Source organism: Hevea brasiliensis, chromosome 13 (genome assembly GCF_030052815.1).
Source record: "Hevea brasiliensis isolate MT/VB/25A 57/8 chromosome 13, ASM3005281v1, whole genome shotgun sequence".
Taxonomy (NCBI): Eukaryota; Viridiplantae; Streptophyta; class Magnoliopsida; order Malpighiales; family Euphorbiaceae; genus Hevea; species Hevea brasiliensis.
The window spans coordinates 18786116-18805370 of record NC_079505.1 but is presented as its reverse complement, the minus strand read 5'-3'; the positions used below and the strand labels follow the sequence as shown (position 1 = coordinate 18805370).

The following is a 19255-nucleotide window of genomic DNA, read 5'->3' as shown; positions in this document are numbered from 1 at the left end:
TTTATTTTTTTTTCTTAAAAAAAGAGACTTTATTTTCATAATTATACTTTTATTTGATTATAATTATGACATATGTTGTACTTTTTCTCCTGATTAAAAAAAATATAATTAATGATGTAATTATAATGACAAGCAAAAAACCTATAAAGAACCTTATCCTCCTAAAAGGATAAGAATTTTTTTTTTTCTCCTTATAGATGATTGGAGACAAAATAAGCAAAAAATAAAGTAACCTATGATTACCTCTAAGCCATAAAGTGAGCTGTTTAGTCCACTAACCATACATTAGTAGTGTAAAATAATAAGTATTAACTTATCAAAGTCTAGGACAAAAAAAAAGGTGAAACTTCCATCTTATTTTAGTAAAATTACTAATATACCCCTAAAAAATCCAGAAATTCGAGGGGGCCCAGTGCCACCCTTGGCCCTAATGTGGCTCCGCCTATGCTCGTAACGAGTTCAAGTCGAGTTTGAATTTTGTATATTAGGTATCCATTACCCAAATCCGTTTATATAAATACTTAATTAAATATAAAACATATGTTTTTTATGATAATATTTTTAAATTTTATATATTTTGTTATAAATAAAATAATATTTAAATATTTAATAAAATTATTAAATTTTAAAATATAAATTATTAATAAAAATAATTTTTTTATGTAAATTATTAATTAAAATATATTATTAATTAAAATATATTATTACTTAAATAGATTCAGATTTTTTTACGTAATAATAATTGGAAGTAAGACAGATTCAACTTGTTGAGAATAAATTTTAATCGAATTTGGAACAAATTCGAATTTTGAAAATATTAATGAAATTCAGGTTCAGGTAAAATGATTTTCCCAGGTGCCATGTCCATTGCCATCCCTAGTTCTCATATGTTAATTTACATAATAAACAAGGACAAGCATGAAACAACTATTGTTTACAAGTATGACTAATACTGTTATATATATAGAGAGGGAAAGTGATGATTACATACATTACAATCTACATGCTAAATAGACAACATCCTATCTCATATTTTAGAGATTTACTTGCTATAAGATATACATACTGCAAGCTAATGCTGTAAGAAGGAACATATTGCAGCATTTGGCTACAGATCAAAGCTATGACTGTGGAAATGGAAAACAGGATCATCAGATTCTCTCCTCAAATTCTGAGACCTGATTTCTCTAGCAACACTGCACTGAAGAGTTGGAGGACCACATATAATCACCCCTACATCAACAAAGCCCCACTGCTTCGCTACGCATCCAAGAATTTCTGCAGTTAGGAAAATAAATAACAGGTCAAGAAAGAGCAGCATGGAAGTATTAAGGTTTTAACATTACAATACAAACTAAGAAGTCAACAAATAAACTGGTTAGTGAATGTTGAAGAATCCAATAATAATTAAAACCCCCATTATTAACTCGTTTTCCAAGCTTGTCTGATCGTGTTTTTCTTCATTGATGTTTTTACATTACAAGGCAAATTGGCAATCATGTGGTGAGGGAGCAATACTCAGCAGACTTTAAAAGGATATGATTCTATGAATGAATAACTGAAAATAAGTTAAGCATATGTTATGATCAAGTCAGGACTATGTAGTTCACATTTTCATTTAAAAATGCGGATATGACATGCACAAGTATTTTGAGAACTGCATGTTATCAGATTATTTCTTTCATCGGTTTATCAAAGGAAAGTAAGGAGCAGAAATAGTCATACAAACCTTTGAAGTCTGGTCTTGAACCATACTGTATCACAGTAAAGCTTGAATGTTTTTTCTCAAAGAAATTATCATTTGTCATATCTTCATTATCTGGCACCTTCTCAGCCTTCATCCTGTTGTCCAAGTGTTCCTCCCTGGCCAAAGTTTTCCTTTCCCACAGATGCCACAAACCAACCACACAACCTCCAAAGATAACAATACTGGCAACCATACATGCTACAAAAAGAAGTCCTTTATACCACCATGATTGTATGCCATATCGGTTTATATAGAACACATCTAACAAACCCAGAAGACTAACAAAGCCCACTGTAGAACAAATAATGTAAAGTCCAGACCATATGTTATCACCTGTACCAACCAAAACTGACATGCCATATCCCTTAGTGGCAGTGCAGATAGAAGAAGTTGTAGCCTTGTGAACAATCCCCTCTTCCTGTATATAATTATTTAAATGCACAAAATTATTTGAATTGAACATGATAGACAAGAAAAACAGGAAGTAAGTACCACAAGTGTTGAGAATATTATTAAACCTACCAATTGGGGATCTGTTTCACGAGTAACATAAATGCAAATCTCCAGATTTAGTTTGTCAGAGAAATATGGACAAATTGACTCCATGTTGATGGTTGACAGAAGAGGAAGCTCATTTGATTTTTTGACAGCCCAAATAACTAAAACATTTTTGGGTAAGCAGGGTCTGCCTTCATTAATACGGTGGAGAATATCGCTCAAGATTGCCAAGAAAGGTGAAATTCCTATTCCACCAGCTACTAGAATGAGGTTCTCATACCTAAGAGAACAATGTGACCAAAGTCAGTTGAATAGGGGAAGATATTAAAATGCAGATTTAGCAGGACATATGGTATATCTTATCTAATTTTGTATGTCAAACCCATCACACAAAATTAAACATGGAAAATTATTTATTTTTCTTTGATGAAAAATTACATCACTGCCACAAAATTGTTATGTTGTGAGCACCGTAATTACAAAAAATATTGAATATATGCTTCTTTTACTTAATTATTCATATGTGATTTAAAGATCAGGAATTCAGGATACATACATCAAGTGATATGGTACTTCATGCCCATATGGCCCCTCAACAGAAGCTGTTATCTTGGCATGCGGTTGGAAAGGTTGGTCCAGCAATTTTGCTGTTTCTACCTCAGATGTTTTCATGATGTTTTCTCTAAGCTTCTCTGTCCATCTCCCAAGGACCTTTATGAGAATGGATAGATGATTTTTACCATCCAAAGGGCTAGATGAGACGCTGAAAGGATGCCATTGCAGCCATGATAATTCCCGGATTTGAAGAAAAACAAAACTAAGGGCATTATATCGCAAGTCTGCATTATCAAAAGAAAATGTTATGCATATGATAACAGAAGAAATGGTTGGAAACAAAAGACTGGTGAAGAATTATCATTACTTCCTGGTTTTGAAAAGACCAATTCCACAGTTCCACATGGATGGCACTTGGCTGAAACTACATCTACAGTCCTTCGTGATTGGCAAAATCTCAAAAACCGATCAAGCATGAAAAGAAATATTCCACCAGCAGACATGCTGAAAATAAAATCACCAACATGGAACGCCAAGAAGAGGACAAAGACCACATATAGTTGATGGGTGTAAAAAAACAATTCAAAACTCCACTGTCTCACACCAGGAAGTGATGTCACCCACATCAAAAGTCCGGCTAAAAGGCTGACAACACCTGCAAAATTGGCAATTCCAACATCTCTCCATTCCATTATCTGCATGAAACAGTACAACACTTTAGAAGGAGGGGGAAGAAAAGAAAAAAGTGTCTTGCATCAAATGAATCTAACTTTATGTTCCTCTCTGCCATACCATGCAAATGACTGATCTAACTAATCCTTTCAATAAAATTATCATAGTGAAAATCAATTAGGTAGCCAATCGATAATCAGTCAAAATTACATTGACTACATCCATATATGAGCTCCACTGATGCTGATTGTAGTTTAGGAGCACATTAGAGTTATACACCCTTAATTGATCTGTTCTCAGTATGGAAGAAGACAAGGAAAAAATAGGGAGAAAGATAGAAAGAGATAGTATTGAAGCAGAAAGAAAACAGAGAGAGAAACATTCTGAAATGTTATTACTTCTTAGCATAGTCAACATCAGTCCACAATAGCGATATTTATACAGCTTATGTAACTACAGTAACTATTCCCGCCAATTCAGCTCCTCTTCTAACTTCTGCTACAGCTTTATTCTACTTCCAACAGTCTTAACTACTTTCTTAACTACTGCTAAACCATCTTCTTTTTATATCTAGACCTCTTGTATGTAACAGAGAACTACTAGTAGTTTGACACACAAAAAGGAATATCTATGGCTGCACATCATGAGGCTACATACATAAACACACATGCATAATAAGAGTATATAAGCAGGACCTGAAGTGGACTTATCAAATACCATGCTCATTTTTACTCAAAAGTGAATTGGAACCATGCATTCTAGGTAATTATTAAAATGTCCTAGATGGTTGTAACATATCAGACTATTTCAGTTGCAATGTTCACAATAGTGAAATTCTTTGGGTGGCAACTGCCAAACACATGCAAGCATATACCCTAGCCTTAAGCTGCTTAAGAGAATTCTCTGCTGAAATTGAAGATTGTATCTAGGATTCTAGATGAATCTTCATTGGACTTTGCTTTGTGACTGGATCTTTAATCAACATTCAAATCAAGAAAGCAATAAATAAGAAATCATGAAGCAGTACATGGCAGCCAAAATTGAAAAAAAAAAAGGGTTTTAAATCACTATTCTACCAGAGCCTCAGAATCCATAAGCTTATGCCACACAGAGTATAAGCCATTTGTTGTGAAAAGTGAAAAATGATCTTGAACTTTTTGACCATCCACGACTTCCTGTTACAATCTTAAAACATGTACCTAGAATCAACTTATGCTGTGGTTATAATGTGCTAGAATATTTTTAGGAAATTATCCAATTGCAGAATCATTATAATTTCAAAGGCATTAAAATGTAATGCCAATCCTAAGCCAATATTCTGTACCAAGTCAGATCCTTGTAGCATTAACTTAAAGAACATTATGTAGTAGGAATGAAGTGTCTCCAATCACAAATCCACAACACCCCCCACCCCCCCTCAAAAAAAAAAAAAAAAGAATCTGGCCATTCCGACCCCAACTATGCTTCTAAAGTAGGTCCTAACCTTCATGAGATAAATATCATGGCCACAATAGAGTCATTTTCCTTCCACTTGAAACTTAAGCTAGTAAAGCAGCACATTCAAACACTGATTACTGTAAAGGAGGAGATTAAAATGACACATTGAAGTGAGGAACACATCTGATGATTGTCATGGCTTGTGGAATTTAGACAAACCATGGAAGCAAACAAGTTAACACAATCAAAGTATAATAAGTATTACTCCATGTTCAGTAGAGACCTTCTTCAATTAAAAGGAAAAGCACATTTGACATTAAACAGGTTGAACAATCCACCTACCTACAGGAAAAGCCACGTAAGCATTTAACCTGAGAACTGGCTTTTAGAAGTCATAGTTACTTTCAGGTTACTTTACTTGAAATTGTGGTACCTTTCTGTTTCAAATTAAAGTTGAAGTACTTTTATGTTTTACACCTTAAAGTATCATGGGTGTACTTTAGCCCTAAAATTTTTAATCCCATCTGCATTACATATTTCAAGTACAAAAATAGTCATCTCCTTCAAACCTCACTTTCAAATAATTATGCCTTTCAAAGGTTTTTGGTTCCAACAATTTGTTGGCTCTCTCTCTCTCTCTCTCTCTCTCTCAGCCTTCCAAAATTTCAAATTATTGTCACCAAAGTATAGCAATACTGCCTCAATCCTAGGGAAAGGGTCTGTAGCATCACATTTTCCATAACCACTTACTCATATTGCCTCTAGAATATTAAAAGAAAAAGTATTGCACGAATGAGTTTTCCAGCAAACAAGAAACAAATATATGCCTGTATTTAAGCAAGAGGACTCACTTCATATTGCAGATTACCCTGCATTCCCCATCCAATTACATAAAATAGCCCATGGAGGGTAAAGAGCAGCATTGTCAAGTGTCCCAACCACACATGGTATCTTGTAGCATGCTCAAAAGGGATATCAATAAGGCGGAGAAGAACTGATCCTCTTGCAACCGGAAGGAATAGAAATGCCAAGCAAAATAATCCAATCATACCAAGTCGAAGCCCTGTCAATTCTAATAGCCAGATGCTGAAATGTTCAAAAAGAAGGGATACTCAGCCAATGACAGCAGCTCCATAAAAAAGAGAAAAAAAAAAAAATGAAAGTACAACTAAGAGAAGTTCACTAACTACAAATGCATCATGAGCTGTCCAAAATAATAACTGACTATGGAAACTTTGCTTCAATAAAATAATTTAACATTAACTAATATTTTTACACCACTTCTTTGCAGCCTCAGTTTGCATTCTATACAGTAGCTTCAGTTTTGAATTGAAAGACCATATCAAATCAAAATGTTCTGAGGACTGAGTTTTCTGTGTACAAGATGAGTGACTATAACTTTTTGTTCTTTTTTTGGTAGAAAAAGGTTAAAACTGTACACAACCAAAGAACACAGAGAGAACCTGAAGTACCCAGAGATGAATCATATGCAACAAAAAACTCCATTTGTAGCCTATGCATTCACGTTAAAATGATCAGGACAGAAAAAATGCAATAACAAGAGCCATCCATCTTTGAAAATGGAAAAAGGCAATCGTGTACTCAAAAGCGCTCTTATACCTTTTCCTACAAACTTTCATTTCAAACTGGTTTAGATTGAATTCAGGATGCAATGCATTTGTCAAATTTTGACCACACAAACAGTCACACACACACACATATTCAGAGACACACATATATCACAAAGTTTATATCTTCAAAAGTGAGTTATGGAATGAAGTGAACCAAATAAGCAATATATGAAAGTATAAATCAATGTGCACACCATAGAATTTGTTGATTACATTGAAGAATAATATGCTTAAAAGAAAAAAGCATGTCATATTCAGCCTCTATCACGTGACTGACTAAAGGAAAACACTTTTATCTATTTTTGTGGTCAAGGTCATATGGATAGATAAATAGCATGCCAGAGGATTTAAAAAAAAATGGAGAGTTGCATTTTTTTTTTTTTTTTTTGAATGAGAAGATAAAGCAAGGGTTGCAAGGCCATCAATAGAGAGGAGAACAAGTAAAGAGCAAAGACAAAGAAACCCTTCACAGAAAGTAAATATAATTTAATCTCATATAGTAAATAAGTAAAACATATTGAATCAAAAAGCAGAAAACGTTGTACCCTTCCTCTTTAGAAGTAAAATGCCAATTGGAGATAAGGCTGAGATTCCTTATTGTATAGGCATAAACAGCCCAGATGATGTACACAACAAAGAGAAGAATCCCAATGAACTCAGCAGCAGAAACAACCCCAAATGGTCCACCCACGAGAACAGGAAATGTCCACAAGCGGACACGTGGATACTTTGAATTCTTCTTCCTGTAACCGAGAGTTCACACCATAAAAAAATAAAAAAATAAAAAAGAATTATGAGTTCTGGTACAAAGAACACCCTATTGGCATATTTCAATTATTCAGAGGAAAGAATTAAAAGAGACAATATAAGAACTTTAAAACAGGAGAATACATACTGCTGGATATCCTCTTCCCCAGAGATGATAAGATGTGCAATAGCAAGAATTGCAATAAGAATAATCGGTCCACTCAATAATAAGAATATGCTTCCTGCAATTGGTAAATTGCATATCAAGCTTGAGTGCAACAAGTAGAAAATAATCATCAAAGAAAGGTGAGAGAGTAAAAAAACTAATAAGAGTTAAACCTGAAAGACCAAAAGGAGTTCCCTTGGTGGCTCCAATACATTTCTCAAATATTTCATTGCCCAATTGTGTTGGATACACAAAGATAAAAACAACCCATGCAATGAAAATCACCCAAATTAGAATCTTGAGAACCCATTTCGCTAATGATACAAAGAGAGGCTTCTTTTTGACACCTTGACTTGAAAGAAGAGGTTCCTGAACTGAGTATTGATCCATAGGAATGAAACCAGTTTGCTTAGTCCTTTTTGAACTAGCTCAATTTGCTTATTCCCAGAATATATAAAGAACTGTAGCAATGAAACCAAAATTTGTGGAACCCATCACCCCATTAAGGAGGTACATCCAGAATTTGCGAGAGAGAGAGAGAGAGAGAGAGCGACAAAATAATGAATGGCATACAAAATAGGAACCACTTAAAATAATTATCTGGTCTTAAAGGATTTCAGTTCAGAAATGTAAAACGTAAGCTGACAGATGAAAAAGACAGGTACTGGGCACAGAGGAGACATGAAGAGTTATCAGCCCTGTGTTAGGAGTAGGATAATGAGACTGAATTGATGGGAAAGACGATATTTGCCACTACTGTCTATTCAAAAGACAGTAACTACCAAAAATTACAAGTGAAGCAAAAACCAGCATTTATGAGCAAAGCTATACAAACCCATTATGTTTGATAAAACAAAGGAAAATTATTATTTAATCCACTAATTTTAATTAAATTAATTATTTAATTTTTTATTTTAAAAAATAAATTATTTAATTTTTGTATTTTTATCTATGTGTTGTTTAGTTCCTTTTATCAAGTTTTCTTATCAAGTTTTCTTAGGAAATTATTATTGTGGGATTAAGTAGTTTAATTATAGGATTAAATAAAATTTAATTTAATGTCTAAAATAATTGTAAAATAAAAATATATAAATTAAGTATATTAAAATAAAGAAATTCAATAATAATTTTTAAAAGGGTCACACAAATTTATGTGTGCCTGCAGCCTCCTCGTTTCATCCTGTTGACAATGACGATTAATAATCATCTTCGTCTTCTTCCTTTTTTTCTTCCATGGCATCTCCGTGTGGATGGATTATTGGTGTTCCCGTAGATTATATATTTATTTGATTCCCATTTGGCCAATTAACAATGACTTTCCTTTCAAGTTTCCGCTTTCAATCTGTAGCAGGAAATGCCCACTCGATTGGGATTTTTGGAACCATCGTCATTCCCTCATCATCGTGCTCGTCACTTTAAATGGGGACTTTGGTCTTTCTCTTTCTCCACCAGACCACCAGTTGTGGTGGTGGTGGGTCAGGTTTCAGTGACGGTATCCATTTTGTTGTGATTTTAGGAGAAATTAAAAAATAAAAAAGTAATTTATTTTTTCTATAGAATGGAACAAAGGTAGCCATAGAATAAGTTGACGGAAGATCTCGAAATTCTTCCAGCTCCTTGCCAAGTAATTATAAAATTTTATTAATTTTATAACAAAAATTTATATAAAAAATTATAATTTTTTTTTTAAATTAATAAATAATATTTAATAAACTTAACTTAAACTTGTCTTTATAATTTTTTAATAAAATTTATCATATATAATTCAATTTTTTGGTTTTTTTTTTAAATATTACATGTAATTTTTTATTTGAAGAAACTTTATTTTTTATAAGTTAATAAAATTTTCGTAATTAATTAATTTATAAAAAAAAATATTTTATGAAAATTTAACAAGATAGATAGTTAATTTATATGAAACTATTTTATTTTCTGTAATAAAATAATTATACTAGTTATATTTTGTATAAAATTAAGTAACTATAGAATTTCTCAGTGTTATGATATTTATTACATATAATTGTAATTCAAATAAAATTAAATTTTATTTATTTTATGTAATTATTTTTTATTCTTTTTAATTTTAATATTTTGAATATAATATTTAGAATTTATATAAATTTTATTCATTTAATCAAATGATTAAATTATAATAATATGTTATTTAAAAATTAATTTAAAGAATTAAAAAAAAATCTTTTTCACTCATCACTTCTTTTGTTCTTTATTTTTCTGTTTGTGAATTATTCTCCCTCTCTCATATCTCTTTAGTTCATCCTTAAAATTTTTTTTAATATCTTTTAAATATTAATTTATTAAAAAATAATAAAAATGTTATTAAAAAATTTTAACTATTATTTTATTAAATTAGATTTAAATGAATCAAATTCACATATTTAATATCAATTTTCAAAATTATAATAAAATTATTAAAGTTAAAAGAATATAATCTCTTTTTCATCTTAAAAAAAGTTTTCCAATTATTTTAGGCAATATATTTATATTTAGTCCACCCTCATACTAAATATATTTATCAACACTTTAAGATATTTATCAATATATTTTCATTTAAATTTTTATGATTATTTTTATTTTTAATTTTAATATGTTAATTTAATATTATTATATTTTCTTGCATATTGATAAAATTCTATATAATTTAAGATATATTAAAAAATTATGAAAAATAAAAAAACACCAAAAAAGTCTTTTTTTTTATTTGTAATTTGTTTTCTTATATTAATAATTTTTTTTTTTAAATATATTTATATTTTTTATTAAGTCAATGCATAATTCCTTTAAAAATTGGTTTCCATTTAATTTGTTTTTTCATATTCTTTATCATTTTTTCTTAAATTTTTTATTTTATCTGATTTTCATAATATTGTAAATAATATATATATATATATATATATATATATATATATATATATATATATATATATATATATATATATGTATATGGAATTTCTTTTAAAATATATTAAAAATTTATGAAAGATAAAAGAAAATATTATCTCTAAATTTTTTTTTTTTAAATTTGATGTATTTATTAAAAAGTCATATAACATTTTCTCCTCTTATAGAATATATCAATATTATTTATTACGTTAAGGTAGAATTTTATTAAAAAAATGATTGTTATTTAATTTTTTTAACTTTTTTCTTAAATTTTTTAATTTATTTGTATTTTACAACATTGCAAATGATTTAAATTTTTTTCAATTTTTTTAGCATAGAAGATCTCACAAGAAAAGTATAAAGTTGTTATTTCAATAATTCTTTAATATCCATTAATCAACTTCAAACTTATTATTTTAATATTCATTTTGTTATTTTAATTTCCCAATTTCATATATTTAAACGTTCATTTTTTTTCAGTTTTATATATATATATATATATATATATATATATATATATATATATATATATATATATATATATATAAATTTTTAAGAATTTTAAATTTATATAAATAAAATAATAAAAAATATAATTGTAAATATTATAAATAATAATGAGTATTTTTAATAAAGTCAATAATTCCTCTCATATATTTTTATATTACTAATCATTTTAATACACGCGTTGCATGTGTGTTTTTAGTTTATTATTAATTTATGAATTTTTTTTTTATAAAAACTTATGAATATTTAATTTTATTAAATTATAAAACATATTAAACATAATCAATATTTAATATTGAACTGTAATTAATTTATACCTAAATATATTAATAAAATGTAAATTAAATTTTTATTTATATAAAATATTCAAGCATTTTGTTTGATATTTTTTTTCTCATACAATATATATACATGATTCTGTATGATTTATTAACACATTAATATTTTATTAATCTTTTTTCCATTATTAAATAAATAAAAATATAGAACGAGCATGGTTATCAATTGAGATTGAATATAATTAAATTCATAAATAATAAAAGTAGAAAAATTATAAATTAATTAGGTTTTAATTTTGCTATAGACCATATATATGTATGGGAACTTTATATTTATTAATAAAAAATTAATATGTATTATGTGTTTCATTACTCAATCCTCTTCTCTTATAAATAATAAATTTTATTACTTTTGTTTAGTTATAATTATTCATTTATATTTTTATATTAAATTTTATTTACAAAGCACATATATTTTGTCATTTTTTAATTCGTTATTATTTTATAATAATAATAATTATTATTATTATTATTATTATTATTATTATTATTATTATTATTATTTTCATATTAATTTTTAAATTTTATATTTTCCTTCTTAAAAATTAAGAAGTCTGTAATTTTTTTTTTTTAAATCTAATAATGAGAAGTATAAATCTAATTATGAGAGAAATTTCCCTTAATTTAAAGTCTAACTAATTTAATTTTGTGTCTTTGTATGTCATTAATTTAATCTATATTAAATCACATTAGATTTAATATTCATATCTAAAATTGAAATAATAATTTTTCAAGCATATAATTTTATAATAGTAAATTTGAATATTAAAAATAATTCATATTTCTTATATATAAATAACATCAACTAAAATAGAGTTTAATTATGAAAGCTAATACACTTCTTCAATTTTATTACTTTTATTTAATTTTTTTATTTAATTTTTCATTATTTTAATATTGTTGTCTTATATAATATTTAAACCTTACTTTCTAAGTAATGATAATATGAAAATAATAATAATTATTATTATTTTAATAACAATCCTATCTAGATAGGAGCCTTACTTTCTAAGTAATGATAGAATTATAGTTAAATAAAAGTTTTTATTTTTCCCCTCTTATTATTTCAATGATTAATAATATATACTTTTCAGTTAATTATATTTATATGGATAGATTAATATTTAAATGGCATTAAAATTTGTAATATTGTAAATAATATGAAGGATTAAGAGTATTTTTAGCAAGTTCAATGTTTCCCTCTCCTCCCCACTTTTATATGTAATATTACTTTGAATGTGTGATACACGTTATTTATACTCATTACTTGTGATTTAATTTATTTTTATGTAATTTCTCTTAATTTTTTATATATGATGTAATATTATTATAATATAATTATTTTCATTAACTAATTAAATTTAATCTTTGTTAAAAAAAAATTAATCATTCATTATAATAATAACAAATGATCATGACTATATTTTACTACTAATTAAAGTTAATTTATATTTTTTAAATTTTTTATACATTTAGTTTCTGTATTTTTTTAAAATCATCCTCTTTGACTCTATTATTTATATAGTTTAGGTATACACACACACGTCGGGGATAAAAAGAGACACAAAAATATAATGAAGAAAGGAAAAAAAAGTTTGCATTATAAGTCAAGTTTACTTAAGCTTGCGTCTTACTAATATTTAAAAAAAAGCTATAACTTTATAATAAATAAAATATTTATCATTGAATAGAATTAGAATTTTATATCTATCGATATAAATACACATTTGTATTTAACTAAATGGTTAATTTTTAATAATAATTTTATAATTATATTAATTAAATAGTTTTTAATAATAATTTTACAATACAATATTATAAGTTTGTAAATATTTAAAATAATTAAAAAAATAAATTAGTATAAGTAAAATTTGGTATATAATATTGTTTATTAATTTGATTGTAATATATTAAATATTATTAAGAAATTAATAATACTTATAAATTTAGAATATAAAATTATAATAGGATTTTTAGTATAAGTACAATTACTATTAAAATAATATTAAAAATTTTAATTTATATTAATTATAATAATATTAAAAATTAAAATTATTTATATATTTAGCAATGTTATCGCTAAAATTATTAGACAAATTTTTATTAAATAGCTTATTAGTTATTGCTGAAAGTATTAACGATGAATAATTTGTCGTTAAAAATTAATAGCAATGAATTAGTATAAAATTATTTTCGCTATTGAATATATTAGCAACATATAAGGCGTCGCTAAAAGTATTAGTGATGATTTTGTATAAAATAACTTCTAATTACTGAAAGTATTAGCACAAATATATTGTCACTAATGGTAATTAGCGATAGAGTTTCATCACTAATTTATCATAAATTATATATTAATAATATTTTTAAAATTTTCACTTATTAATTTTTTATTTTGGTTAATTATTTTTTTATAAAATTTTATATTATTAAAGTTAAGTATAAGTGATTAAAAATTTTAAATTTATATTAAGAATTTTAAATTTACATAAATTTTAAAATTAATTTAAATAATAAAAACATAATTGTAGTTAATTTGAAAATGAATGGTATTTTTAGCAAACACAATGTCCCATCTCCCCCTTCATATATTTATATATATTATAGATTATTTAAGATAAATTAGTATTGAATCTCTGAATTTACAGTTTCCTCCCTTAATTTAACAATTAATTATAGCTATCTCAATCTCTATCACTAGTCTATATTAATCACATGTTACCTACGAATTAAACATAAAATTCATAGTCTAAATGTACATGGATTGCAATAATTCCTAAATAAATTATAGAGAATAAAGCATTTGATGAAAGCACTTTGATAAGACCAAAATCACACTAATGAAAAATACTAATATAGAACCACCAAAAAAAACAATTTTTTCTCTCATTTGTGTTGCTGAAATTATGCCAAATAATACATTTTTTTTTCTTTCTGCTCTTTTTCGTTGGTTTATATATAATTCTATTCTCCTATTTTGTATTAACTTGTATTACCCTATTATAATACTTCATGCAATAGAAATAAAGAGAATTGCTTCATGCAATTTTCATTTAAATAGAAAATCTACTAATAATAGGCTTTTATAATAATAAAGTTCTAAACTTATATTTTGGGCTTACTTAGTAGAGCCCATCATGAGTATTTATGCCTTCAATTATAATCTATCATTGATATGTAAAAATTTGTCAAAATTATTTGTATCTCCATAAAAAATTTTTTTTCATATTGTCTATACTTATTATACTTATTTGTAATTAATTTTCTTTATATGTAATTTTAAAAAAAATTTCATGCTCACTAACTAATAAATCTTAAAACTAATAGAAATTTTCTTTTAGTGTAAATGTAATAATATAACAAAATTAAAAAAACTAAAATAATGATAAAATTAAAACCAAGCAAACATCTGAAAAAACATTTTTATTATATTCTAATTATATATATTTAAGTAAATAAGATTTATTCTTATTTATTAATAATATCTTTTACTTTGATTAAACAGGATTCAAAATATTCGTCTTATTATGTATAATATTTTCTGCTTTCTATTTTTTATTCATAATTTTTTAAAAAATTAAATTAGTCTTGATAATAAAATATATATATATTTTTAAACTTTGCTATTATAGTTGATTATTTAAGTTTTGGAAATCATAGTTTTGTTTTAAATATGTAATATTTTTATTAAACGGTGGAAATGTTAATAAATTGACAGTAAAAAATATAATATATCAATTAACATTTAAATTTAATATTATGATATTTTATTATGTTTTAATACAAAATTAAAATTTATATTTTGTTTTACATGATTAATTATCCAAATAAAGGCTAAATAATTTTTATTGAATAGTATTTTTTTAATCTTTAATAAATTTATGAATAACAATATTTTTTGACAAAAAATCTAAATTTATTTGAAAATAGAACTAATTAAAAAAACTCTAAGCACTATTTAAATTTTTAGTTTGCTTGATTTTATCAAGGTTATTGTAAAATTAGTGTTAGTCTTACTTTACTTAATTAAATTATTCAAAACTCGAAAATGCAATTCTAATAATTTTCTTAATGTTTTCAATAAAAATTATATTTAACTTATTATACTTTAAAATAATTTTAAATATAAAAATATTTTATTTTATTTTTAATGAAAATAAAATAAATAAAAATTTATTTATATAAAATAAATTCTAAGTTTGGTTAAAGTTATATTTTCATCAATACAAATAATTTTTTTAAAAAATATATATAAATTTGTAATCAATAAAATGTTTGTCATATGTGAATTCGATTGAAAATTTAAATTCTAAATTTTAACATTTAATTTAAGTTTATTTGTTGCTAATACTTTTTTTAAATAAAATATATATTGATATAATATAAATAGTCAGAATTTTTAATTAATAGAGGCAAAAATTTTATATTCTTGTATTTATAAAATATTTGATAAAAATATATTTTTTTCTTTTATTTATAAAATATTGACTCTGTCACGACCCAACCTATGGGCCGGACCGGCACTAGGACCTGGGCCAGCCTAAAGCCCCCGAGGCCCGTAGTAAGCCTTAACTGTTCATTTACCCAATTCTAAGGCCCATTGGGCCCAAATTCAAGAAAACAAACGGACAGAGTCCGTCCATAAAATGGACTTTCCAACGGGGAGTTTTCGACTCACCCGACCTGTAAACACAATATATAGTCAATTGGGGAGCTCAGCTCACCCTCCACATACTCATCAACATAAAATAAATGGGAGCTCAGCTCCCTCATCCAATCCATCAAACATGCATAGCACATTTAAGTTTACAGGTCCAAAAATAATAATTTAGTTTACAGACCCAAATCAAATAAACATTTCTAACACATGCGGAAATTCTAAGATTTAACAAGTTTATACAAACAGTAGTAATCGACCTGCGAGGGAGAAAGCAGGTTAACCTCAAAAAAATATCCTCCTGTGGCCTGTAAAAATTTTTGAACAGGAGTGAGCGTTCGACTCATAGAGTAAAATATCAATCTTAACTATAATCTCTATAACTATCTGAACTAATGCACCCTGTAGCGTGAAATGCAACATCAACATCATATTCACATCATAGCATCAAAAAGGTAATTTGGAGCACTCACGCACCCTGTAGCATCAATCATAATATATTGGGAGCTGATCCCCTATACAGCTCTCTTAGATCCAACCTGGTGCCAGCGAAGAACTCAAGCCGTGACTACCCCTCGAAGGAACGGGTCCCAGCGAAGAACTCAAGCCGTGACTACCCCGTCCTATCCATAGTCCACACCACATCACACGCACGCCAACGCACGCACACTGCTCCAAATTACCACAACAACACTCATGGCACATTAACAGTTATGAATGCAACATAAATCGTGCCTAGAGTTTAACTACATAAATATATGCATATAAGTGATGCATGGGCATGCTGAACATATAATAATATCGAAATTATAATTAAAATTAATATTTTACTCACAGACTTGACGACAATCACTGTGGCGGCTGGGCGGAGGAAGAAGGCTGTCCCGGCTCACCTGACAATTACATTACATTTATTTAACACAAATGACTCAATACAAATAAAGAAAAGACCAAATACGTCCTAAGTCATGCCGAAAATCCAACAGAGTCTCCCCTATATTTAGGACCTACCCAACCTGCAAAAGGGCTCAAAACACACTTCTATATTCGCAACCCATATATCCACAACTCAATCACATCACACAGCCCATCCATCCGGGCCCATCAAATCAATCATTCATCACAATATGGAAAAATTTCAATTTAGTCCTTATAATTGATCATTTTTGCAAAAATTGCCCAAACAAGCTCTAAAAATTATAAAACTTTGCCTCGCGGTCCTTAGCAATATTACTAAGCTATTGCAAAAAGAATCGTAATTTTCTAAGCTACCACGAATATTTTATGGATTTATAAACCTATATAAGCACTAGAAAATAACGAAAAAGCAAGGATCGGGTTTACCTTTGCCGATTCCGACTTGAGGAAGCGCGGGATGCTGACAATGGTGGGGTAGCCAAAACCTCGATCCAATTCGGAGACTTTTCCAGTAGTGCATGCGGCCGGAAATTCACGCATCCAGGACAACCGCCGAATTTCCGCGAATTGAGGATACCTACACGAACCCCAATAATAATATATAAAAATCGTGGGTGTTACATTCTTCCCCTTACGTAAAATTCGTCCTCGAATTTTACACAAGCGAATAAAGCACATGATTATACATTGAACAAATAAAGGGTACTTGCTACGCATGTCCCGTTCTGACTTCCAGGTGCACTCTTCCACCGACTGACTCCTCCACAAAACCTTAACCATAGGGATCTGTTTTGATCTCAGCTGTCTCACTTGGTAGTCCACTATGGCTACAGGCTGCTCCTCAAATGTCAAATTTTCTTTTAGCTCTATCACATCCGGCTGCAGTACATGAGAAGGATCGGGAATGTATTTCCTGAGCATGGAGATGTGAAACACGGGATGAACGTGAGAGAGGTTGGGTGGTAGCTCCAACCGGTAGGCAACTGCTCCAACTCTATCCGTAACCTCAAAATGTCCGATATACTGAGGTGCCAACTTGCCCTTCTTTCCGAATCTCATGACTCCCTTCATTGGAGATACCTTCAGGAATACATAGTCGCCCACTGCAAACTCCACATCCCTCCGTCTGGGGTCTGCATAACTTTTCTGTCTACTGAAAGCTGTCCTCAGTCGTTCCCTGATTAAAGGAACTACCTCTGAAGTGTACTGCACTAGGTCTACATCATGCACCCTTGCTTCCCCCATTTCTGTCCAACACAGAGGAGACCTACACTTTCTTCCATATAGTGCCTCATAGGGTGCCAACCCTATGCTGGAGTGATAACTGTTGTTGTAGGCAAACTCCACTAAAGCTAGCTGCTCATCCCATTGACCTCCAAAATCCAAAACACTCATGCGAAGCATGTCTTCCAGTGTTTGGATCGTCCTTTCGGACTGTCCGTCTGTCTGAGGGTGGAAAGCCGTACTGAAGTTCAACTGTGTGCCAAGTGCCTCCTGCAACTTTCTCCAAAACCGAGAAGTGAATCGACCCTCACGGATATTATGGAAGCGGAACTCCATGCAATGTGACTATTTCTCGAATGTAGAGCCGCATCTTGTGCCACAGTATGTAGTCTTCTGAGTAAGAAGTGAGCTGATTTGGTCAAGCGGTCTACAATTACCCATATCGAATCATATCCTCGCGTGGTACGAGGCAACCCAGTCACAAAATCCATAGTACTCATTTCCCACTTCCATTCTGGGATAGGGAGCTCTTGCAGCTTCCTTGACGGTCTCTGGTGTTCAAACTTCACCTTCTGACAAGTCAAGCACTTGGACACAAAGTCGGCTATGTCTCTCTTCATGCCATTCCACCAATAGCTATCTTTCACATCATGGTACATCTTGGTGGAACCTGGGTGGATACTGTACAGTGTATAGTGTGCCTCTCGCATGATTTCATTCCTGAGGTTGTCCACATCGGGCACACATATCCTAGAACCTTGCACTAGGGCGCCATCATTGGCAAACCCAAACTCACCACCTTCACCTTGCTGTACTCTTTCTATGATCTTCATCAATTGTTGGTCTCTGTGCTGGGAAACTCTAACTCTGTCCCTCAAGTCTGGCCTCACTGAAAAGTGAGCCAACAATACCCCATCATCTGAAAGATCTAGGATTAAACCTTGATCCATCAACTCATGTACCTCCTGAATCAACAGTCTCTTCTCTGCTGAAATGTGCGCCAAACTGCCAGAAGATTTTCTGCTTAAAGCATCTGCTACTACATTGGCCTTCCCAGGGTGGTACTAGATGGGGCAATCATAGTCTTCCAGAAGCTTCATCCATCTCCTCTGTCTCAAGTTTAAATCCCTCTGTTGGAAGATGTACTTCAAACTCTTATGGTCGGTGTATATCTCACACACTTCACCATACAGGTAGTGTCTCCAGATTTTTAGTGCAAAGAATACAGCCGCCATTTCCAAATCATGGGTGGGATAG

At 29.1% G+C, this 19255-nt stretch overlaps 1 protein-coding gene across 1 annotated transcript; it reads right to left on the bottom strand.

Annotated features, from left to right (window-relative positions):
* Positions 1-930: 930 nt before the first annotated feature.
* Positions 931-8092, bottom strand: LOC110649451 (ferric reduction oxidase 6). Its single transcript, XM_021804030.2, has 9 exons — positions 7627-8092; positions 7436-7529; positions 7086-7283; positions 5761-5995; positions 3168-3495; positions 2802-3084; positions 2270-2525; positions 1730-2165; positions 931-1278 (listed from the first exon to the last, which is right to left on the bottom strand). The coding sequence occupies exons 1-9, from the start codon at positions 7841-7843 to the stop codon at positions 1109-1111; spliced, it is 2217 nt and encodes a 738-aa protein (XP_021659722.2). The 5' UTR covers positions 7844-8092; the 3' UTR covers positions 931-1108.
* Positions 8093-19255: the final 11163 nt, after the last annotated feature.